At 45.5% G+C, this 25,700-nt stretch overlaps 1 protein-coding gene across 1 annotated transcript; it reads left to right on the plus strand.

Annotated features, from left to right (window-relative positions):
• The first annotated feature begins 843 nt into the window (after positions 1-843).
• Positions 844-24,562, plus strand: LOC129785002 (heat shock factor protein 5-like). Its single transcript, XM_055812026.1, has 7 exons — positions 844-1,313; positions 1,919-2,439; positions 5,176-5,550; positions 8,763-8,860; positions 13,843-14,360; positions 19,073-19,232; positions 23,501-24,562. The coding sequence occupies exons 1-5, from the start codon at positions 844-846 to the stop codon at positions 14,116-14,118; spliced, it is 1,740 nt and encodes a 579-aa protein (XP_055668001.1). The 3' UTR covers positions 14,119-14,360; positions 19,073-19,232; positions 23,501-24,562.
• The last annotated feature ends 1,138 nt before the right edge of the window (positions 24,563-25,700 follow it).

Below are 25,700 nucleotides of genomic sequence, written 5' to 3' on the forward strand. Positions count from 1 at the left end.
GCAGCCAAGACAGAGGAATGTCATTTTCTTCTGCCACTGCTGGTGACCTGTGGGCAAGATGCAAGCAGAGAGAGAGATCACCGCACTCTTCCTTCCCTGGCTCCCTGCTCTTCTTTGCCTGTTGGTTCGTAGCAGATTCCTGTTCTGCAGCGGTAAGGATGGTTCTGCTGGTTCCTGCAGTCTGCCTGCAGTCACAGCTGGCAGCACAAGGCTGAGAAGAAGGCAGATCTGCACCAGTGCAGCTCAGGCACCGCCTCAGAGCTGTGCCAGCGCACAGTGCAAGCACTCGCAGTGACAAAGGTGCCGCTTTAAGAGTTCTAGTCTTTGTGAATGTAGCTAATCTTGTTCTTTTTTCCTCTCTCTTTTCTTCACACACACGCACCCCCCCACACCCTCCCTTAGCCAAGTAACATTATGGTACCCAAAACATCCTGTGGCAATTAGTTCCCCGGTTTCCCTGTGATTAAGTACCTGATTTGATTTCTCCTGTTTGAAATCCTCCATGAGTCGTGCTTGCCTCCTTTACACTAACTACAACTTTACTACCTATATTTTTATATAACTGCCCCTCTGAAGATTCCTTCTTCAGTATTTCCTTCCGCTGAAGCTAGTTCTTACCCTCGCTGCTGATTTTCTCTGCCCCATTTTAACTCCACTTGATCTGTTCTGGCGTGGGGATCAGAACTGCACAGGTCTGGGGGGTTTTGGGGCAAATGTGACACAATTCCCGATTTGTTCCGTGTTCCTCTGCACTCCTTATAAATTCGCTTTTCCTTTTGTGAACTGCCAGTGGTTTTTAAGCCGACACTTTTGCTCTGCCGGCTGCATTCCTCCCGGAGGGGTATGCACCAGCCCGGGGTGCCCCCGGCACATGGAGCAGCTCCCGAGCCCCCGCCGCCCGCGCCCCTCTCCGTCCCCGCCGCCCGCACCCCGCGGCAGCCGCGGCGCCCGGGCAGGTCCGGCTGCTCAGCAGAACCCGCCCCCGCCCCGCCCCTCCCTGGGATTCGATGTTGTGTCACGTGGCCCTGCGGCCCCGCCCCCTTTTCCGCGCGCGGTCCCGGCGCCGGGCAGCCATGGCGGGGCGCGGGGCTGCGGAACGCGTGTTCCCCGCTCTGCCCCGCCTGCAGCCGCTTTCCACGGCCCGGCGCCCACCCGCGCCGTGGTTCAAGGACGTCCAGGCTGCCCCCGGGACGGCTGTGGGCTGGCAGCGGGGCCGCCCCGAGCGGCAGCTTTCGGCCCCGGGCCTCAGCCGCCCGGTCGCTCACGGAAGCTACGGCAGATGCTGGTGGCAGCGGAGCTGAGGGGCCGGCGGGGTGAGGGGACCGGCGGGGCGGAGGGGGTGGCCGAGGGGACCGGCGGGGCGGAGGGGGATGGCGGGGCTGAGGGACATGGCCCGGCTGAGGGGACATGGGGAGCTGAATGGACGGGGGGAGCTGAGGGGGATGGCGGAGCTGAGGGGGAGGTTGAGGGGGATGGCGGGGCTGAGGGGGAGCTGAGGGGGATGGCGGGGCTGAGGGGGAGCTGAGGGGATGGCGGGGCTGAGGGGGAGCTGAGGGGATGGCGGGGCTGAGGGGGAGCTGAGGGGGATGGCGGGGCTGAGGGGGAGCTGAGGGGGATGGCGGGGCTGAGGGGGAGCTGAGGGGGATGGCGGGGCTGAGGGGGAGCTGAGGGGATGGCGGGGGCTGAGGGGGGGCCGGGCTGCGGCCGTGCCGTGCCGAGGGACCGGGGCGCTGCGCGGACCAGCGCCGCGGCGGGGCTGAGGGCCGGGGGCCGCGCGCGGCGGGCAGCGCCTCGCAGGCGGGGCACGGAAGCGGAGGCCGCGCGGGCGGCGGTTGAGCGCGCGGCGGTTGGTGCCACCTACCGACACGGACGCGTCGCAGCAGCCCGTCCCCGTCAGTGCCGACACCTTCCCCGCCAGGCTGTGGCGGCTGGTCAACAGCCCGCGCTGCCGCTCCGTTCGCTGGGGTGCCTCCGGCCAGGGGCTGGTCATCAACCAGCCGCTCTGTGAGTGCGAGCTGCTGGGCGCCGGGCCGGCCGTCGCCGCGCAGCCGGGTGGCCGTGGGGCAGCGGCAGCCGCCGGTTTCTTCAAGACCACGAACTTCAGCAGCTTCATCCGGCAGCTCAGTCTCTATGGCTTCCGCAAGGTGGGGATGTTGCCGGGGAGCAGTGTGGTGGGGCCCGGGCCTGGGCCGGGCCCAGAGGGTGGACAAGGCAACGGTGGCAACTGCACTGGGCCCCTGCATCACTTCCGCAGCCCCCACTTTCGCCGCGACCGCCCCGACCTCCTTGTCCACCTGAAGCGCCTGACGAAGGGCAACAAGGCGAAGATGGCAGCGGGCCTGGATGTGACCAGCCGCCCACCCAACCGCTTCCAGCGCTTGCCTGGCACGCCACTGAACGGGCAGCCGCTGCCTCCGCCCTCGACGCTCAGCAGGCCTGGTGAGTCAGAGTGGGCCATGTGGGGCCTTGGTGGGTTTTTGAGAAGCGCTGGGTAGCATGGGATTTGAAAATCAACGCTCTCCTGAGGGAGAAGGGTTACCTGTCCTTGCCGGTGGCATCTCAGTTCAGCTGGTGTAGGGAAGCTGTTGTTGTTTATGCAGGTAGATCTGCTGCCAGTAAGCATGAGTAGCATGGTTCACATGTATTTCAGGCTGCCTGTAGACTACAGTACAGTCTCCATTGCGTGCTACACTAAGAACACCCTTGCTCGATCTCTGTGGAGCTGGCACAGCTCTACCAGATGAACGTTACTGCTTCTTGCCCGTCAGTAAGGATGCCCATCAGTAGGGATGCTTAATATGCTGTCATTACATGTGTGTGAAGCAGTGAGTTGTGTGAAGTGATAACTAGAGCATCCTGTTAGTTTTGTGCAAAGGAGACAAGACCTGGTAGTAAGATTTTTGTCAGTTGTCTCCTGAAAAAGAATTCACAAGCTACGTAGTTTTTAAAACTGATTGAATGAGTAGGTGAGAGCTAATTAGAAAATAATACTGCTGAAAAGCCCTAGAACGTGTTTTCTTTCTTTCTAACCCTCTTTGAGAGGATCTGAGTTTTCCCAAGACAAGTGTGAGCCCTCAGGATTATTCCACAAATTTTGTGTCGGCCCTAAAGCTTTGTAGTTGGTGCTGTGTAAGGAAGATGTGAATATCTTGCTTTGCAGTGCTCTTGGGCTGCTGCCAGAAGAGCACTCCGGCTTCCCATTCCCTTGGTGGCGTGTTAACTGTCATCTTCCTTGCAGCTGATACAGCAACGTGTTGGTTCAGCGCAGTGATCGGAGAAGACTTTAATAGCCTGGCTGGCTCTTGGACCCGAGTGATGCACCCCATGGGTGCAGAGCTGTAAGGCGCGGTGTAGGAGAAGCGGCAGGACTGTGCGACCAGGAGAAGGGGAGAAGCAGTTGACGGTACTGCTGTCTGCAGCACCGGCTGGCCTTTAGAGCAGAGTAGGGTATCCCCATACTCTTGGTTACTGTGTCAGGGTAGGAACTGTCATCTAATTCAAGTGGTGTTTTCCGTGATGTGTGTGGAACTGCACGTGCAATACCAAGAAGACAAAATGAAGCATCTGAGAAGGGATGGAACTTATTTCAGTAGGGAGGCTAGGAAACATTTAAACTAATGATTTGATGTTAACCTTGTTAAGGCTAAGATGAGTCATTGCAGACTTCAGTGACGTGGTTTGTCTGATGTAACGCAGACCATTGGTAAAGGAAATTATGAGAAAGAGATGACTTTCATTTTTTGTCCTCTGTTTTTATGGCTGCAGTTTCAGAGTTTTTGCTCTAGGAGTCTCATTTTCTAGAAAGACAGAACAAGGAAAACATTGGGGTTTCTATGCAGTCAAGTTCTGACAGGCTGACAATGCACTGTGCGCTCTGTACTGACTGTTTAGGGGCACGTCTGTTCCCAGTGTCTTGCAGGGTGTAACGCTCTGTTAAACATTCAGGAACAATTCCTGGACAGCAACTGGAGGTTGGTAACTTGGCATCCCGTGGTGTCTTGTTTACGTGTTAGAACTAGATAATCTTCATGTCCCTATCCAAAGGTAAAATATAAAGAAAAGAATTTTCATACCCCTGTTCCTTCTCTGTTTATAAATGGTGAAAGTACTGAACAGGAAATAAACGGTCCTATACATTAAGTCTTAGCAAATCTTCAGGGTCAGCTGGTATTTATTTAGTGATTCTTAATGGTTAAATGTGAACTTGCAGAATAATGACTGTATGTTACTGATTTCATCAGAGGAGTGCAAGAGGTAAATGTGAGGCTATTTTTAAAAAAAGTCCTTTTGGCTGAGAATTGGAAACTACAGGTCTGAGAAAGCCTGGCTTCTAGATAAACCCTATTGACGTGAACCATCCTGAAACTTGTAATTCTCATGGCTAAATGCAATCCTGCAGGGGAGTCACAAATGCAGTAGTTCTTGCAGAAATCAATGAGCACAGGCGTTTGTGGTGTTACTGTCAGTGTTTCCACAAAGTCACCAAAACAGAAATTGAGCTGTCATGGTATAAAAGCAAATACCATTTCATGAAACAGTAACTGTCTGAGAGAGGAAACTATAAAATAATAGAGAAGAATAAAAGGACTGTCTAAGAAATAACAAAATGGCAAAGACTGGGATATTTTAGTCTGCACTGAACTAGTTGAGCTGAGAAAAAATTGGCTTTGAAATTTTTTTCTTGACCAAATAAATGACTTGTCATAAAGTACTTGCAAAGTCCATTGGAGGATTTTGACATTGCCCTTCCCTTAGCTGTTTGTGAGCTGTCAGTAGTGGAGTTTGGTCAAATCTTGCTTTATGATGTCCCTTTTTTAGAATGTATTGTCTGATTTAACACACCGTACTTTCAAAATTGCTTTTGTTTGGTTTAGTAAGTTACTACACATTTTGATTTATAGCACATTTCTAAATATGGGTAACTCGTTACTGCCAGTTTAAGGAGATTGAATGCTACGCAGACACCTCTGTGTTGGCGCTTCACTCGTGTGCCACACAGCAGTTAGTGCATGCTCGGGTCTAAGAGTACAGTCTCCTTTCTGGATTAAGTACGCTGGAGCAAAGGTAGTCTTCCCAAATCATGTTGTAGAGCCTTGGCTCCTCATATTGCCTTTCTTTGCCTGTGAAAACTCCTTTCCTTAACACTTGTTTCGCTTTATTTTGTACCCACTGCAGGACTGCTGACTGTAGGACAGTTTCATCAACTTTACGGTCAAGGTGTTTTCCCTCCTTACTCCTACATGGCAACCTCGTGCCAAGCCCCCAGCACTTCACCAGCACAAAGATTAGATCCGACTCCAGTCCCTTCCACTTGGATCCAGCAGGGACCACTTGGGTTGCTGCCAGGGCAAGGGGCTTCCCCAGCTTTTCCAGATAAAGGGGCTGCCTTTCCTGTACTCCAGACACTTCCAACAGGAGCCACGTACACCCTCCAGCCTGTGGCTTCTCTTCCGCCACTTCAGCAAGGGACTCAAAGCGTTGCCGCATCCATTGCAAATTGCAGCAGCTCTGCATCTTCAGTGCCGTACTCACAAGCCTGCTATCCAACAGGTATGAAAAAAAATTTCTGCATTTGCTTTTCAAAAATAGATTTTAAAGTGAGACTTTCCAATATTTTTCTACAATACTCCGCCATGTGTATATCTCAAGTGAGAATTAGAAAGTGTCAAGTCTAAAAGGAAGATGGACCTAAAGCAAAAGGAGTTTCTGTTTGGTATTCGTGCCCTTCCTCCAGATTTTGTGTGTCCCCTGGTGATTTTCTGGATAGCCTTTCTGTTGAGGTGAAAGGGCGAGGAGAAGAATATTTGTCCATTACTAGTCGGTGTGAGGCTAACTTTCATTTTTGTTTTTTTAATTAAGCAAAACTTGGACAATGATATTAAAGCACTGAGACCTTGTTAAGAAGTAGTATCCTAGGCCTTGGTCTCATGTTTTTCCAGGTTAAGGTTTTAAACTCAAAGATCAGTCAAAAGTATTGTGCAGAACAGGGGTCCTCAAACTTTATAAACAGGGGGCCGGCGCGCGGATTAGATGGCAGGAAGTCATCTGCATCTGCTTGGTTTCCCCCTCCAACCCCCGGCACGGGTGGGGGTGTTCTGTAAATAGGGGGGGCTGGATTGAGGACCCTGGGGGGCCATATCCGGCCCGTGGGCCGTAGTTTGAGGACTCCTGGTGTAGAATATTTCATTCTGCTCATACTATTTTTGTATCTAAATTTTTTTTCTTGCTTAGCTTCTTTATGTTGTATTTTTTTATGCACTGAAAACTAGAAAGTACAAAAGTCTTGGCTCCTTTCTTTTTTCGAAATTATTTCTGCCACAATTGTCAGTCTCACTTAATCACTCAATTGCAAAGTAAATCAGTCTCACTGAAGTGTTTTTATTCTTCAGAAGAGGAGTTGAAGCAAATTACTGTTCTTTTCCTTGCCCTTACCTTGAATGGGAAAAAATCACATGATAGGGTATTTTCTGGGGAGTGGTGGTGTATTCGTTGTGGGTTTGTGGTGTTTTTTTTAGTTTCCCTAAAACTTCTGAAATTCAGAACAGTGACTCTTTCCTTGAACAAACTAAAGCTCAGTTGTTATTCTTTCCTTCTGCCTGCTCCTCCTTTGGCAGCCGCACCTTCACAAAGACAGCTATCTATCCCTGTTTAGAAATCCTACGCAGTGAAATCATTACATCTTTTGTGCATGTCTTCTGAGACCTCTGCTGAGAACATTTCGGACAATAATCAACAGTTTCTGTAACGTCATTTTTGTCAAGGAAGGGTTCTGAGGAGCTGGGCATTTCTTGTAGACACACTTAAATGTTTAAGAGACAGGCAACTTCTGCCACGTGCTCCTTATGCAAAGATTTCTGTGGTGGCCAGAGTGTGGAGCCTGCCTTACCAGCTGCTAACTATCAAGTCTTCTCCCAGGAGCAGGTGTCCTGAGAGTCATAGAATGGTTTGGGTTGGAAGGGACCTTAAAGATCAGCAAGTTCCCACCCCCCTGCCATGGGCAGGGACACCTTCTATTAGACCAGGTAGCTCCAAGCCTCATCCAGAATACTTGCTTAATTAAGGTGGGAGGTGGGAGGTGGTCCCCGCTTTGCGTTTCTATTGGTTACAGAGCATAGGCTGAAACTCATCATGATGAATTGTAGTTGTCTCTGTCTCAGCTAAGGCCCCAGCCCTCTCCCGTAGTCAAGGGAAGGAAAGGGGCGTCTTGGGTGCGATTTCACGTAGCTCGGTTTAGAGTTTGTCTTGGGGTAAGATTACTGGTGTCCTGGAAGTGCCTGTTTTGAAGTACTGCCTGTAGGGGAGCTGAGGGAGACCAGCGTAGATTTAGACATGAATATGGAGATCTCTCTCACTGGATGACGCTCGTTGCTTTAAGTTTAAAGGATAACTTGGCTATGTTGCTCAGGTAGAACCTTCTGGGGTGGGAGGTGGGTGTGAGAACGCAGCGAAAACATACCAAATTTTGCAAGGTGTAATCAAAACTAAAATACAGAAACTTAGGGAATCTGAGGCGTTTGAAACCTCCAGTGAATTAATTAGCGTTTCTGAGAGTGTAAGTGACATTTCACTGGAGTATGATAAATCTTTTAATTTTCACTGTCACTCTAGGACTGTCTCAGCGGTTTTACTTCTGTGCCTGTGTATCTCTTAATCTCTCCGCTATCCTTTCTTCTATATATTATAACATACAGAATGCTGAAAGCGTGTTTCTTCAAATGTCCACATGAAAAAGTCTGGTTTCCTTCATCATGAAAGCACAGCAGCAAGATTAGTTTGTTTGGAAAGTGATAGTTAACCTTAAGATATGTATTTAGTAAGTGAGAGAACTAAAGAATGTATGTTCAATCTTATTCTTGACTCTCTTCATTTCACTTTTGAAGTCCCATTAAATGAAATCAAAGTAGAACTTTGTCAAAAGATTTCTTTTTGTGTGTCTTCAAACTTGTTTGTTAACTTCCGTGACAAAAAGATTTCCCTGGTTTTTCATTATGATTCTTATTGAAAAGTCAGTAACATAAAATACGCTCATCTAAGTCTTTTTTTCCCCACTAGCCTTAGACCATAATTAGTTTAAGGATTTAGTTCTGTTTACTTTCAACTATCTGCAAAACCTTTGACAGTAGTAGAATCGCGTCAAAGAAATGCGTTGAAGCTTTATTATCCGAGAGTGTCTAATAATGAAAAATCAGTCATGGAGACCATGTGAGAAATATTAGTGCCACCTGACAATGCAAGTCCAGTCGCGCCTTTTGAATGCATCTGTGGCTGTAGGGTTCATTTACCTATGAAGACCTTTCTGGTGAGTGGTAGTTTAGGAGTAGTCATGATATTCTTCGGAATGATACACTCTTGGTTAAGATAATTCATTTTCTTTGTAAGTCTTAAAATTCACATGGTCACAAGTGTGTATGAACACCTAGGCTCAGCTATGTGAATACGCTTTCTGTGGTGTATTGTGACAAGAAACTCAAGCAGCCAAATCAGAGAGGTGATACTAAGACACAAAAGACTCTGATTATGAGGTTTCTGCATGTATGTGTGTGTGTTACCAGTTTTACAATATATATTTTTAATACATCTATACATATCTTAAATATTTTTAAGGTTAAGAAATTGGTCTTAAAATGACTTGGGAGGTAACAATAAATTTCTGGAATGTCGTTTACTGTGTGATTATTGAAATGTTTAATCAAAGTAAGCAATAGAACTGCACACCAGACACAAGTTCTGGCAGTCTGATAGCTGTGTTTGAATTCTTGCAGCCACACCACAGAGCTGTTCAGCAGCAGCCCACACAGATCCTCTGGCTGGCTGTGCTGGTCCTACTGCTTCAGCGTGCACCCACGACAGCTTTCTCCAGGTGAGCGTAGCCTACTGAAAGGAGGTGAAAGAGAAGGAGACTGTATGAATGAACTGCAGGTTTATACACTTGTGAAATTAAGGATATAAATTTGAAAACTGATCTGCTTGATGAAGTGAAAGTGATGTGGTTTACAAATACCTATTTCAAAGAACCACTGAATGTTAAACGGGTAGTTTTGTAATTCAAGTTAGGTTTCAGGGTAGCAGCATAGTGGGTGTCCTCATCAGTGGAGTGTTTTTGCTTGACTTCACCAGAATCACTTTTAGTTAATGAGCCTGCATTTGTATTTGAAGAATGTTCTTGCCTGGACAAAAAGAGATTCTTTAATATTATGAAAATACTGAGAAGCAGCTCCACTTCTTTGTCCCGGACAGCTTCCTGCAGTCCTGAGTTTGATTTGATGAACGAGGAAAACTAAGGTGACTTTGTGGAATGGGCCCCACCTCGGAGATCTCTTATTAAAGGTAACTCCAGTACTTCTTGTAAATGCTTTATGTAATTTTAGTGGAAACTGCGCCTTATTTGGAGGGCCTGGCTTATCAGATATCAGAAGATCTGAAGTAAAAATGCAAGAGCTTCCTTTTCTATTACAGCATAACGCATATACTTTTTTCCCCCTCACAGAGGACAAGCGAAGCAAGTTATGCTTATGCGTGTTGAAAAAGGGTTGACCTACCCAAGCTTGATCATCCAGTTTCCTGTCTTGCAAATATCAACCTTTCTCTTTTATTCGTGACTTATAAGCTAATCCAAGATGGGCAGGTTATGGCCAGGGTAACACGTTAGTGTAAGGCTATAAATAGCCAACAGCCAGTCATGCCGTCGATATTGTAGTATTTATTTTTCGCACACTGCATCTTTGTCCTCTCACTTTCATTGTGAGCTGCTTTTTTCATCCAGGACATGAGGATCCATCTGAGCGATGGGCAGTCACAATTAAATAGCTTATCTCGGAAGGCCGAGATCCATGGGATAGTAAATCATTCCAAAGGAGTTGTCAGAGGTGGTGTTGTGGCTAGATTGAAGGATAATATACAGTGTCCAAAGGGTCTAGTAAAAATCAGTTGTTTGGAGAAGCAAGTCCATGGGCGGCGTGTGGAGTCAGAAGAGCTTTCGGCCACTTGCTAGTGGTTGCTTTGTTTCCTGGAAACCCCCAGCAAAAAGCTGCCGAGCATCTGGGCAGACAGAAGGCCAAAGGCAAGCAGTGCCCTGTATCAGTTCCACCAGGTCAGTAACCGGCTGTCTCTGAGCAGGGTAACACAGCTATCGTACCGCGTGGATCAACGGGACTTCTTGAGATTTCCGAGTCTTAGCATAGCCTAGGTCATTTCTCCTGGAACGTGGTGACAGGCTGTGCAGGTGGTACAGAAGACAGCAGTTTGCCTGCGGTTCTTGCTGAGCTGTGGGGAATAATCAGTTTGCCTTTTGTGTGTTCTGGGGCATATACTTCCCCAAACTTCTGCTGGGGGATGTGGCAAGCTGCAGTATTGAGCATCCTGCCCGGCTGGTGTATTGATCATCCATCAGTAACCACTTGCACAAATCCTCAAAAGCGGTAAAATTTATCAGCCCTGGCTGACTAAGCATTTTTATTGTTCTTCACAAAAAATAGAACTATTGCATGGTATATTTCCTATCGTTCCACTCAATACCTTCTACCAGTTGCAGGAATTCAGTGCGATGCTGTTGAAGTGTGGTTTGCGGGGCGTTTTAGGCTGTTTGGTCACGCTGTGTGCTGCTAGGTAGGAGTGGCAAAGCCTATACGAAACTGCTGGACCAGTCCCGAAGACAGCGAACCGTATCGGCACACTAGTAGTCAGCAAGCTGGTTACCAGCCCCGTTTCTGTTGGATCCAGCCGGTGCTTTGTGGTCTCAGAAGGAAAAGCGGGCACTCTTGGACAAGGAAGCCTAACCTTGTGCTGTTCTTACTGGGTCTTGCAGAGAGCATCACTTTTAAGTTTAGGAGAGATTAAGACAGGTGGAGTTTCTGGGTCTTGGAGGCCAGCTGCTGGGCTTGTACAGTACGCACCTGAGCTGCTGAAAGTGTTAGGTGACCCTGACTGGAACATGGGCAGACCAGGCCGGTAACTAACTGGTTGGTTGGCTGCAGTTTGCTCTCCAGGAAAAGCTACAGAGAATTACTGCGTGGAATGGCAAGGGGACATAGGTGGTTATACCCAGACATGGTGGCTGATGATGGTGTATCTCACCAGGTTTCTGAAATCGGGGTTTCAGAGGTTTGTATTACACTCTCATCACGGTTGGTTACAAACCAGGGAGCTCAGGTACAACTTCTTACCCATTTTTCATTTGGGTTCTCTTAAGTGGGGTTTGGATTAGTGTGATGAATCAGTATCCTTGGGTAGGAATGAGTCTTTTGAGAGACCTCCTGCTATCTTCTGCAACAGCAGTGCTGGCAGCTCACAACCATTAGCTCAATACTTCCCCGCTGCTTTATCATAGATGTGAACTGAGGCTACATACGGGATTTCAGCGATTTTTTTTAATTTTTTTTTTCCTGCCCCCACCTCGTTTTGTTTTTTTTTAATAGCAGCCCTGCCGTTTGATTATTGCTATTACCATGGTTATTAAGCTGTCGGTATTTCCTTGTGGAACTGAAGCAAGAGGTAACGGGAAATGGAAGAAATAAACGTGCAAGAAAAAAGAAGAACTTTCTGACCTTAAAAGCAGTCCTAAGTAGTTTGCTTTTATTTGTAATAAGGAATGATAATCAGCCATGTTATTTCAAAAAGAAGTCAAGTCTGAACTAATTCCGATTGCCCAAGCACTCAAGCCAGATTTGTGTAGTCCTAGCGGTCCCTGAAAAGGTGTGGTTGTGCTTTAATTCCTGCACATGCCACGCTAATCTTGTAAGTGAAATGCCCGTCTTCTCTTTCACCACTTCTGCTAAGTTAGACCATTTTTCCTCTTGAGCTTGAATGACCAGCAAGCTATTAGTCTTTCAGGCCCTGACTTCTCAATCTTTTATCGGTTTTCCTTGTTTCATTGCTGCCTCCCCCCATCCTTCTCCAGGTGAACTAAAAGGATTTAAATTGTACCTTTGTGTGGCCCCTTTCTCCTGTTGGAAATACACACGAGATCCTGTAGTGCATCCAAGAGGACAATATGTGCTATAACAGCTTCAAGCTGAGGTCCCCTAAGAAGAGGCAGAAAAAGCTTCAGTATGGGTGGGTTGGTTGGTTGGTTTTTGGCAGGGATGATCTTATTCCTGGATGGTTTGGTAATCCAGATCTTACTTAGAATCCTGACTACTTATGACACTAAACAAGCAATGCAACAGAAATGAAACACCTTATTAACATTTTAAAAAAATAGAACTGAAAAAAAATCAAATGAGAGGAATAATGTTTGAACCTATCTCATAAAAACATAAAGGTGGCTTAGCCTTTAATGAAAAGATTTTGCTTAACTTAACCTAAATTTCTCAAATTCCAGGTTTTATTTCCCCCTCCGTTTCCCCCCACCCTCCACAGTTTGTGGCTATCTGCAAACTGGCACATGTACACGAATCCACACTAGGACTTGCCTTCACACACCCAGGAGACAGGATCTCATCTCTTTGTGGTATCTCCATCAGGGAGAGACCAAGTCCTTCACTGGCATTTGATCTGATACGGCTTTCCTAGTAGGTGATCCTGTAGCTTCCTGTTCTCTAATTTACTCGTCTCTGGAAGTAGCTTTTCATTAACCATGACCTCAGCTAAAAGGTCTAAGGATAGTCAGGCACTAAGGACTACTCCTTCATACTGGATCTCTTCCAAAAGAAGGCTGTATTTTAAATAGACCTGAGTTTCTGTTCAACATCATTGTATGACTTGTATTTGTCAGAAGAAATGACCCTTCTAGTGTCCTTTGACTGAGTCACCTCCAGAAGAAGTAGCAGTACAGACACTGGCTGTTAAAATGTCATCTATCATTTCACTTGGGTAGGACTTGCTGCTTTGGAAAAACTCTTTCATTGTCTTCATTCTGTTTTAAAGGTTATTCGATATATAGGAATGCTACTAAAAAAATCATCACTGGATTGCTGATTGTGTCCTGTCGTCCTGTGATGTTATTACAGTGAAAAATTTTAGTAGTGTTCAGACGTGATCTGTGATGGCAAAGGCAGTCTCTGTAGGTTCTACAAGAAGTGTTTCTGACCTGAAATTCTGTCGGGTTTTTATGCAGATCGATGCAGACTTTGGGTTGTGCCTCTGTGGGACATTGTCATGACCGGAGAGTCCAGATGTGAGGCTGTGACAGGCAGGGCAGTTTTGCAGTATTTGCTTTCACCGGTATTTGAACTCCCACTCATCCTGGGACTGGGGCGTTCCTGGGGGGCACCCCTTGTGTAGATGTGCCTATGGACAATCACTTGAGGAGGAAAATGGTATTATTGGTTAAGAAGCGGTGAGTTCCTCAAGTTGTGTTGTCCATATGCACATTTACAGCATGTGGACCTTTTTCTTTTGCTTAAAAATGATGTGGTTTATACTGATTTTTTTATACTACAACAACAGGAATGCTTGAGTTTTAGAAGGAACTGAAGGCGGGTGGATTTTCTCTCTCATTTTCTATTACGTATGTGGCACGTGAAGAGGGTGGTTCTAGTGTACCCCCACAGGTCCTACTAAGACCAGAAGTCTCTGATTTGAATGCTTGGGTATATTTAACACCTGCGGTGCAAAGGGTGTGCAGACAATGCATCTGCAGGCATACACCAGCTCCTAGTAAGTAACCTTCTCTCCAGGATAGACCATGAATAGAAGAAAGGAAGCGTGCCAAGAGTAAGGTGGTTAATGAAAACCAAGACAAAGCAGTAGCTTTTTTCTTTTTTCTTCTGGTTAAACTTGCTATTAAACTGAGAATAACGGACAATCTTTCAAGCTTTTGGATAAATGGATAAACAGAATCAATACACATCCTGTCATGGTAATTTTTTGATACACAAGTTCACTGTATTTTGTTTTTTCCAGAATCCTCCAATGCAGTCATCTTATGAAGCTGAACTGATGCCGTCTGACTGGCTATGTAATATATCTGAAGAAAACAAGAAGGCAGAAGTCAGTCTTGAAGCCACGTTTCAGGTTGCCGCTGAGGTGCATTCATCATGCAAAGCTGAAAAGGTGGGAGTGGCACCTGTAGAGAGCCAGTATTCGATCCTGGAGTTTAATGGAAATCAGGCACCGCCTGTTAATAGTTACGCACCACCTTCAACTGAGGAAAGCCAGCTGGAATGTCTCACTCTGTAACTTCAGACACATAATTTCTGGTGGAAGCAGATGGAGCACTGAATTTGTCTCCATTACAGCCTTCTGACATTCTTTGTGCTGCCGATCCCACTCTGTCTATAGAAACTGCTGCTGCTGCTAAAATACTACAAGAACTTCTGACCACACAGGAAGCAGATGAAAAACGGAGCAAAGAACCAGATCACTGCCCAGCTGAGTTCTCCCTCATGTTTTTTCAGGAAGAATTGTTCAGTCCAGAGCAGGTAAGGGGTAAGGGGAGGTAAACCAACATCTTTCTTGAGCTAACTATATTTGATAGTAATGCTAGGGTCTGGACCGGTAGCTTTTCAATATTCTTGCCTGCTTAAGAACTGAAGGCTTCTTTAATTAAGCTTTTAATGTACAGTGAAGGGTTTGCTTGGTAAAACAAGATATAAAAAAGAAGACGGAATGAAAAAGTATCCCATGTTTCCCATGTTAATGAGCATGACATGTGTCAGCCTGTTGGCCAAGTTAGGGTGCTCATTTGCATGGGAAACATGCGTAGTGCAGGTGTATTCGTGGTGATGAAGTGGATGCTTTTTTAGGTTGTAACATACCATCTTTAATCTCCAACAAAGAAGAGTATTTTGAGAATTGCTGTTGGAGGCAGATTTTTGCTTAAATTTAGATAAACGGTTAGATTGTTTCTGATAAATAGTTGTAAGTTCTGTTTTCTGTGGAAAGTATAGTTTATTGACATTTGACTGGTATAAAGCATCTTCATTGGTTTATACTTTGTGGTGTACAACAAGTTGTAATTGTACTTCGGTCTACCTGTACCTGGTCTTCCCGGTATGTAAAATTGTAAGTCTCATGAGGGGTGAGGGGCATTCTAGATGTTACTCTGTTAAGGCAGCAAATGCGTGCTCTGCTTTTTGTTTTGTTTTGTTTTGAAAACAAGGTAAGCTCAGGAGATTGACTGCATCTGTTTCTGCTGCATGAGACCTACCTTGCATGTAGGCACTCAATCTCATTTTTGTGTGTGCATTGAAGCTACTGTCTTATTGTTCTGTCGGTAGCTTGACGCCTTCACTGAAGTTTCTAGATCGGAAATCATCAGCTGGCGCAAACCTCCCGTTGTTGCTTTCAGCGTTATAAAGATTAGTATCTTCCTCTTGGGTATCTTTCTAGAAAGGGGTGTGTATCCTGATCAAGCCTCTGCATAGCTCAAGCCTAGACTAGACCGTTCTGCTCAGTACCGTGTAGGGAAGAGCACATCCCTGTGCTAGTGCATAGAGTTGGCAGCACTCCTTAATTGGTGCCCACTCATTATATTAAGTGTTGACCGCACTTTAAATGTTGTCAGTTTTAGAATTTTGGAACTGCATTTTTAGAATGATAGGTTGTCCCTTGTTGAAGGCCTTTGGAGTCCGTGACCCGAACTTCCTTGTCAAGAACTGGGGGAATTAAGCACACGAACCACGTAGTTGTTTGGGAGGGAGGTTTTGTATATTTGTGAGAATCCTGATGTTGGTCCTGGACTGTAACGGGTTAAATAACTGGCCTCATTTTTTGAGCAATTGAAAAGCAATTCAGGGACTGTTCAGCGTTTTGTTTGACAGATTCCCTCTTTCTGTTAGAACTACTCTTCAACTAGTCTCCTCCTCCCAAAGTCGGGAGAGGGAAGGTTAACTTTAACACCCTACTTGTCCAGAGCCTGGGGTCATGGCAGGTGCAGAACTCTCCAGAGGAGGCTTCGGTGCCTGTACTCCTCACATCAGGCTCCAGCACAGTTCTCTTCCTCATCCCGGAATCTGGAAGCACTCAGGCTTTCAGTGGCTGTTGGTACCATGTGTTTTAGAGCAAGCTTATGACAGAATAGTGGGCGTGCACAGAAGACCGCTCTATTCCTCTCTACACAAGCAGAGGGGGAGCAAATTCCTCCACTGTTCATACAAGAGCATCAGAACAGCTCTGCTGGGTCAGATCAAAGGTTTGTCTTGCCCAGCGTCAAGTCTCAAAACAACAACTGTAACCTGATGTGTAGGGAAGAGCAAGAACAAGGAGCGCAAACAGAGCAGGGCATTCCTGCTTACACATTCCAGCTACTTTCAGCCGGAAGACTTGCGATGATACTGTGTACTTCATCTTGGGTTTCTGCTCTGTGGACTGAAGTCAGCCCTTGAAACTGTCGGTTTTAGCATACGGGACCTTTTGACCAAGCTGGTACTGTTTTGTTTTCTGTTTCGTTCACAGTATTTCCCAGCATTTAATTACTCTTGTGACCAGCACTGAGCCTTGAACTGTCTTCCTTGTAGAAGTAACAGTTTAGTAGAAACCTGCTTTATTCTGTTTTCCCGATTTCCTAAAAGACAGCAAATTAAAGAGCAGCTCTTTACATGAAAAGAGTTAGTACATTCAACAGGTCAGATCCAGCGTTGTCCTCTCAGCCTCAGTGAATTTCTGTCCTAGACTTTTAGAGGCTTTGGCCTTCAATGGGCACCTCTTATTCCACTCCTACTCCTAAGAAATGTTTTATTTTCTTCTTAAAGTGGAAATAGAACATTTCTGTAATGCTTGATCAAGAGGAATTTGCCTCTGATTTCGTTCAGTCTCCTTGGCAGCATACCTATGTGAAGGCTGAAACGCTTGCTTTCTTTGGGGAAGGTGAATCCAGCAAACCCTGTTCATGCGAGTTGCTAATTTTAGTACCTCAGCTTCCCATCATGGTTCCAGCTGGGTATAGGTATAGTCCAGTCAGTGTCTCGTAAGTCGTGTAAGTAGTGAGATGCAGCAGTTTTGGCGTTTTTCAGTAACTGAAGTGAAAAGGCAAAACTTTCACGTCTGTCAGCTTTGGTAGCTTTGCTTGATTCTCTGCCAAACAATGTTTTGGACTCTGAAGTTGCAGAAGTATTAGACCTGAGTGGAGGGTCTGTCCACAGGTGCAGTGAATCCATGGTCAGAAACATGTTCGCTTAAAAGACCGAACAATAAAAAAAAGGGATAGCTTGGGAACCAGACTTGTGTGGGCTAGGCTGATGCTGTTAGGATGAAAATGGTATTATTACCTATTACATTAGATTACTGAAGAGTTGGTGTGTAAGATTCTATAAACACAGTGATAAAAAGAAATCTGAAAGGGGTGCTGTGCAGTATGACTGCTCTTCAGTTTCCACACACGCAGCTGTAAGGGTTAAAATTGGACACAGCATTGGAAGTACAGGTTCACCAGTGAGGGGGAATGAAATTTCCTCAGTTTGCTGGCCACGCTCGTCCCGGTGTAGCCCAAGGTGTCGTTAGCCTTACTGGGCACTGCAGCATCCCCAGGTCCTTTGCAGAACTGCTAGTTAGAGTGTCTAGACTACTTTCACCACGTGTGCTAGTAACAGTTTCTTGATAATGGTTATCCCAATATGCATGTTACTTGTTTTTTCTTTATCAAACACTGCAATTTGGTATCTACATCCCCTGCCTGGTATTGCTTTTCATTAGTCTCTTCTTTTTAAATAATGAAGTTTGCAGAATTGTTTCTAGAGCAGTTGTCCGGTGGAATATCCGGTTTAGAATGCTTACCTGAGAAATCTTCCCTTCTCTCACTACTTGATGAAGGCTGCTCACTGATTTTTCTAGAACTTGCTATTATGGAAATGTCACCAGGAATAGAGAAGTCATCATCACTCGTGAGACTTGGATTCTAGCTGGTGAAGGTAGTGACCTACAGCCTGCCTGCCTTCTTTGTTTTTGTGCCTGGGAAGGAGTTGTGGTTCAGACATCAGACAAAAGGCACCGCTAGCCACGTGTTTTTCACGTGGCCTTGTTAACAGTACTAAAGCAATACATCCAGACAGCACATTTCAAAGAGGAAAAACCGAGTCAAATGGGTATCCAGCAAGTGCAGGAGGTGTGTGGGAGGGAACTAGTTCTCCCTGGAGTACTCCATTACTGTATTTGCACAGGCCTTTTTGAATGTTATTATACAACTTTGTCAAGCAATGTATGTGTGTTTCTATTGATACGTATACACATAGCCTGTTATATACTCAACATTGAGTAATGACAGACTCAAGGTGGTGAGCATGATTTTTGGAAAGACTATCTTATTACCAGGTGTGACCTCTTGTCTTCTGTAAACTCACACATAATGGTTTTCAAAAGCTTTTTTTCCCCTTAATAGAAGGAAACATTGCAGGCTCTGAGCAGTCATTCATCTTTAGGTTATTGATGCATAAGATATTTGCAGAAGAGATGACTATTCTAGAACAGGTGATACTGTGAAAATTTTTCTGTCTAAAGGTAGATTCCAGGTGCTTAACTTTGGGCCTGTACTGCCTCAGTGAAAATGAAACAGAACTTGGTTGTCCGGGTCTTTTTTTTTTTTTTTTTTTAAGCTACAGGTTTTTGCCACATGTTCATGGAAATGTACCAGTTTGCCAAATGGTTGCCTGCAAAATACATGTAGAGCAGCAGCAGAGGGCTCTAAAAAGCAAGCAACACGTTGTAACTTAATGTCTTAACGACTGGATGGGGCGGGGTGAGATTCCCAACCAGAAATGTGTGGTTCACGTGTGGTTCTGCATCACACAGCTCTGTCAAGTTGAGCTAGATCTGTCGTTATTATTACACGTGCTGGTAAGAATGAGTGCACCTATATTTCTTCTAGCTTATTTCTTCTAGCTATTTTAATAACTGAGGGAAAAGTTCAGACTGTGGGGACATGTACCCTAACTTTGTGTATTCTAGTTTTCTGATCTCATATTTTGCTTAATATGATGTTTTGTAAGAGGTTGTTTCAATTTAGCAACCTTAATTCTGAGTTAAAAACACTTACTATGTCAACTGTCTAGGCAGTGTTCACCACCTGTTAGATGCCCTTTTGGAGTGGAGAAGAATAGCTTTTATTTTGTTTTATTGGTTTTATATTAGTTTTATTATAAGATAACATTGAGTGATCTTTGGTTTTATTTCTTTTGGTGTTGTGTTGTGTTTTTTTAAGGAGAATACTAGTGTTAAAAGTGAATCCAGGACATCGGAGACAGAAGAGAGACAATTCACTTCAGGAGCTGAGCCTGTGAACGAATCTGTAGAACAGACAGATTCATCTGTAAAATCTTTCTCCCGGAAAAGACGCAGTTCAGACACAGGCAACTCTCTCGGTAAGAAAGATTCTACGTTTTCTCAGAGATTACGGTGACAGCTACTCTGAAACTAACTATTACAGAAAGGGGAGAGTAGAAGAATTGTTGTCTGCCATGTAGATACCTCATTGTTCCTTCAGTTAAAATACTAAACTTGTACAACCTCTTAGTGTACTTATCAACACACTTCAATAGAGACACGTATGCTAATTACTCTGATGTGGGAAAGGGTATAAATTATGTAAGTAAATAAAACTTGAAGTTCTGGGAGTTGCGCCAGAAACCTGGATGTCACAATATTGAGATTTAAGTCCATAGACGTGTTCGCTGGAGGGCGACAGTGCTGTGAAGGAAACACTGAGTAATGAGGTAACTATGGAAGTTCCAGGGGCAAAACCCACCAAACTGATGAAGCTAGTGTAGAAGTCTGAACTCTTTGTCTCAGATCACTGAACACATTGTACCAGTCTGGTAGTGTCCTGAAGCACATGAGAAAAACAAGCCACAGAGTATCTGAGGCTAAAAACTTCACAAATCTAGTAACTGAAGGGAAAACCTAAATGTCCACAGAATTAGAGAGACGTAAGAGGACACAAAAAGTACTTGGGATCCATTCTAGAGGGGAATTCGGTTCAGCCTGCAAGTCTCTAAGAAGCTGTTTCCCTCACAGCTGTTCATCAAAGAGCCGATGGTGGGGTTTGAAGAGCTGTTGCTCACTTCAAAGGGTGGTTTCTAGATTCCAGATCATGATGCTAGTTAATAGTTCAGCTCATAATGCCCATCAGTTTCAAACATTTAAGTAAGGAATAAAGTCTTTCTGTCAGGAAGCTGAGAAAAAAGGTGGGATGCCACCTTGAAAAAAGACAAGCTTTTGTTTAAAACACATAATCGAGAGTTCTTGTTCAATTACTTCCTGGTATCACAGATAACTAGCAAACTTCTCAGCTTTCATATCTGAAGCAAAACATTTGCTTAACGTGCCAGTTGTAAAGTTATGTACAGGAACATGTTGGAAAGCATTCCCATGGGATTGTTCCACAGGGATGAAACACTGTTATGCTAATGCTAATTAGCAACGATTGGCATAGTCTACTCTCTGGGAAATGTGACGGTCATCCAGGTCTGCAATTCCACTGTTGTACCTTTGGGGCTTGGTGTGCATGTTAAGGGTAGAGATAGACAGCACACCTGAGCCAAACGTGATCAGGCTCAAGCTAGCCCAAAGTCAGTTTGGGTGCATGATAGAAGCCTCCAAGCTGGCATAGCCTGTCGGCTGCATGTCAGCTGTAAGCCTGAAGCAGGCAGGCTCAAGTGCAAGCTGACTTGTGCTGCTCTGACTACACCTTTGTCTGTCAGCACCTCCTGTCCTCTGTGAGACTCTGGAAACAACTTCTTTTTTAATCTCTCTGTGCTAAAATGCATCACGATGATTTCCAGGTGTTTCTTGGCAACTTGCCCTCTGAGTGTGTTGGAGTCCTCTCTGTTTTCCTGTTTTCCTTTGGGCACTCCTTTGCAAGTTTTCTGAGCCTGCAGTTTGATACATGCACCCTGCTGTGAAAAAGGCTCTTCTTCCATCTATTTCAGTAGGCTGTTTTTTTCTATGTTAATGTCACTTTTCTTTAACATCACTTTTCTTTGTTACGTGGTGACACCAAGTTCTAGATACCACACAGCGAGAGCCAATATAATGTGGTACATTTCAGTGACTGGGAGCAGCTCTGAGCCCAACCCGAGGTGTTAATCTGTAAAAACGCACCAAGAATCAAACCCGCCTTTGTGGAGAGGGCATTGCTTCCCTCCAAAGAGTGGACTGGACTTCTTTGCATTTCACAGCTGTTCTGTAGCAAGAAAAGACAAGCGTCCTTTCCCTAAAACACCGTCCCCAGGGTTTCCCTCCGTAGCTGCCAGCCCATCTCTGCAGCACCATAAATCACTGAGATGGGTTATCTGCTTCCTTCAAATGGAAAACCAATGTATTTAACCAGCCTTCTCAGCTAAATTCTAGTTTACCAGTTTTAAGAACATTCTGCCCAGCAGAATCTAGATGAAAGGTGTCTCTAGTTCATTGTCCTGTCTCCAACAGTGTCTTCGGCATTTCTGTACCATTAAGCAGAAAAGGCCTCAGTAACCTTCAGTTGATTTTTAGAGTCCCTTTTTGAAGCTGTGCAAACATTTAGCATCCACTGTGGTTTTTGTAAGTTAATGTCATTAATGCAGATTAACTACACAGCGGGTGAAGAACCCTCCTCTTCAACTACTTCTGAGTCCTCCCGGGAGCCAGAGTCTGCTACAAAGGGTGCAGAACTTAACTCGGCGCTAAGATACATCATTGCAAATGATTACGGGCTGTGTCATCTGTTCCCTTCCCACTCTTTTTCTTGAGAGGCGATGGATATGGTGCTCTAGCTCCTGCCGTGTTTATCACACGGAGGTGCAAGGAATAGTTCACCTTTCAGGGACTGCTTTTTTTCAGCCCCAAGCTCACTCTTAGGACATAGATTTGAAGGTGCTGATGATGCATCTGCTTTTCCCACTACTTTCTAGCTGAGCTTGTCTGTTAAAATGGGAGTTTTGAAATAAATCTGTCCGCTTTTGTTGGCAGCATACACACTTGCAACAGGAGTCCTTTTGGACTTCACAAAGGATTGAGAGGAACTCTGTAAATACTTTGAGTCTCCTTCCCCATCTCCTCTGCATTGTGCTCCACAGGCATACTCAGCTAGTGAGCACAGCTGTACTGGACCTAATATCTGTGGCTTGTGCTTCCTCTTCTAAAAGAGCACGGGAGAAGGACCAGATTCTGATGGGAGGAATTTTTGTTTGCAGCCCGTCTTTCTGGAAATAGGCATCTCAGAATGGAGCAGGGGGCGTTTGTTACTTGTGGATTGAAGCATTTAAGCTGATGCTGAGACATTAAGCAAAAAATCTTTCTTTCTCGATGGCTGACCATATATTTTCTGTGAGTCGTCTAGTCCTGCAAATAATCTGATGACTTTCTCTGACTTTTTTTCTTTTTTATGCTGCAAGGTGCCCTAGACATTTACCACCCACTCCCATGCCGCTGCAGTTGTGTCACTGTGTGTTCTCTCTCATTCCCTCCAAGGTAAATAGATTTCTAGGTGCAATTGCTAAGGGCAAATCTTCATTCAGGCAAGGTCTCCCATGCTGTCATCTGTTCCCTTGAACTGTTTCCTGCACCTTCCAGCCAAAAATACTGTTAATGTTCATTTAGTTTTCCTATCCGGTCACAGTGAGATCTCTTCCTACAAAGGTGTTAAGAGTTAATGTGGGGACAGGCCTGGCCCTGAGCTCTTGAAGCTGAGCTGTGTGAAGCCCAAAGCGAAGTTGCTCTCGGGAGTCCGAGCGGCAGCTGCTTGCTCCAGCTCAGTTGCCATTACCTTGACGTCATTATATATTCATTGAAGGCATTTCAAATTGCCTGTCCTGGCAGTCTGCTCTTTGGGATGAGTGGGTGTCATACCCTGTGTCTTAACTTGCCATAATTTAGAGGTGCATTGTTACAAGCCCCCTCATTTCTCCATCCCTATGCGTTTTCAAGATGTGTTCCCAACAGAGTCTGCTTTGGCAGGAGGCAGGTGTCAGAAAGTGCAAAAGTGGTGCCTGTTGGGCAGGAACTTTGTAGTACAGAGAACGAACAGAGGCTGGAAGATGTGAATGTGTTTGTTTAGAGGTTAAATTTCTTGTGGGTGATGTTTGCAGTGGTAGCGCTGTTGTGACTTTATCGGGGTACTTGTTCACTTTCTTGACCTGCAAGATCTGGCCATACGTGGGAAGTATCTCTGTGTTGCTGTGGATCGAGGTAACTGTCAAAAAAGGAGCCTCTTGTCTGTCCTCTCTGTGACGCCACGAGTTTTTTTCTGGGATCCTGGTGCTGGCTGTGGTGTGCTTTGAGGCAGTTGTGCCTTTTCTGGGTAAACAAAGGGATATGGCACAAGCAGGTCAGGCCTTTCTGTAGATACTGCCAGGGGCTTATAGTAATTAATGTTTGGCTTTTGGTATCCATGGTGGCAAAGGCATTTCTAAATAATACATACTGAAGAATGGGAGCACTTTTCTTATAATCTGCTTTGGGGTTTTATATTTAAATTTTTGAAAAATTGGAAGAATTCCTGTTTCTTTAAACAGTAGGCCTCAGGTGATCAGGTTATAGTCTGACATTGAAAGCATATTTTATAGTACCTGATAGAAATGCAATTGCTCTGTATGCTGCCAAGGGAAACATATCCAAGCACTGATACGTACTCAGTGTTCCCTTTTCTTCCTAGATCTCCGTCTACCGGTGGATGTACCTCGGAAGCGGGGGTGCTTTCTGGAGGATGAAATAAGAGAGTGAGAAGTGGGTGACAAATGTGCAGCAGCTGCCAGCTGGATTCCCCTGTCAGACTCCAGCAGCCGTGGAGCTTTGCCCACAACAGCCACTTTGGATCATTTCAGCTGTGTTTAAAAAAAAAAAAAAAACAAACCCCAACAAAACACCAAAGACCACACACAAAAAAGCCCCAAACAAAACAACAAAAAACCAGCAAAAAAACCAGCCCCACACCACTCTATTTTTTGCTTTCTTTTTAACTTGGTAGGGTATTGTTCAGTAGGCCTCTTTCATTACATTTTCTACCTGTCAAGTTATAAAGCACCGAGTGGTCAGAGTAATTAATATGAAGTAATTCCTTAGCTGTTTGTATTCTTTAGATTTGGAAAGTCTGAACTTTACAGGAACCCTTAAACACTTTCTTGAGACATCCTTACTGGGAAGCAGATGGGTTTTAGTGCTCTGTTAGGAATCTGTTTCACTTATTTATTTATCTATTTAACGTTGTTGGGAGCTACAGTATGCTCGGCATAGGTGGTGGTTGGTGCTCTCGCTGTCTTTGCTTGCAGTCGTACCGTGGCCCTTTACTGGGGATCGTGTATGAAACAAAAGCATTGGAAAGTCGCAAGATTCTGGGTCTGAATGGGTCTGAGATTTCAGGAGAGCAGCTAAAGGAAAGATGAGCTAATTTTCTAAGTGATTAACCAGGAAACCTTCTTCCTTCCTGAACCAGCTCTCTGTTTCACCAGCAAGTGTATGTATGTCACAGCTGCTGATCTTTTACGTTCCTGGGGAATTCTTCTGGTTTAATAATTTCCTTTTGATGCTAATGGTATCTGTAATGATAAGTTATTTATTATTCTAGTACTCTGTTCTAATTATGTCTTGAAAATATTTTTTAAACTTTTAGAGGAAGATTGTACTTATGTTGATAGCAGATCTTAAGTTTTTAATAGCTATACATTTGTGTTCATGTTAAAATACTGTTTGAAGGATAAAGGGGGCACATCCTCTACTTGTGTTCAGGAGATCCATGTGGAAGAGCACCTAAACCATCCATGTAATGGCTTCATGCGTGTTCATACGAGCCAGCCCTGAGCAAAACGCACGAGAAGGGAGCAGAGAAGCTGTCAGGACCGCCTCGGCTTGTGTAGCTCCCAGCTGTGGCCGGGATGTGCTAAGGGAGCACCGGGCAGTAAGATGAACTGAGGCGAAACCTTTCCTTACAGCTTCTGTAATAAGATCTTTCTTAACCAGTAGTAACTTCTGTAATAAGATGGTTTGTAACAAGATACTACTTTTTTAAAAATAACTTTTGTAATAAGATGTTTTGTAATAAGGTATTTTAAATAAGTAGCACCTTCTGTAATAAAGATGTTTTTACCGATAGTCTTGTTACCGGGAGCAGGGTGGGATGTGGTTTCCCGTGTGTGCCCTGTTGTACCCCTGCCCAGGCAGGGTCGGCCTCAGGTGATCAGGTTCTAGTCTGCCGTTGGAAGCGTATTTTGTAGTGCCCGACAGAAATGCGGTTGCTCTGTACGCTGCCGAGGGAAACATACCCGAGCCCTGCTGTGTACTCAGCGTTCCCTTTTCTTCCTAGATCTCCGTCTGCTGGTGGACGCCCCTTGGAAGCGGGGGTGCTTTCTGGCGGTGACAGATGTGCAGCAGCTGCCAGCTGGCTTCCCTTGTCAGACGTGTAGCGATGTTGCAAGAAATGGAGCTTTGGCACGGCAACGGGTGTCGCATCGGTGTTCTCTCCGTGTTCTCGATGACCAGGGGTGAGTGTGTCACAGCTGGAAGAAACAGCTGCTTCCTGTTCCAGCGGTTCTCGCTGACACGTGTATCAGCCAGCGGCCGCTGCCCGGCGGAGCAGTTCCCAGGCCGGCAGCCGCTCTTCCTTTGCACCCAGTCCCAGTTCCTGCGGGGCGGCTGCGGCAGCGAGGGGGGCGGTGCGCGGGGCTTGCGCTGCTGCGGACACTCCGCTCTGCTTGGCCGCGCTGCCTGCGGCGGTGGGTGCTGCCCTTGATGCTGCTGGGGGCTCTGGGCGCCGCTGGCACCTGCCTGCCTGCTGCCTGCGTGCCACCGCGGGGACTGCCTGCTGGCTTTTAACCCTTTGTTATTAGAAATACCGACTGGGGGGGGGGGTGTGGGTTTAA

The sequence above is a fragment of the Falco peregrinus genome, chromosome 8 (genome assembly GCF_023634155.1).
Source record: "Falco peregrinus isolate bFalPer1 chromosome 8, bFalPer1.pri, whole genome shotgun sequence".
Lineage (NCBI taxonomy): Eukaryota > Metazoa > Chordata > Aves > Falconiformes > Falconidae > Falco > Falco peregrinus.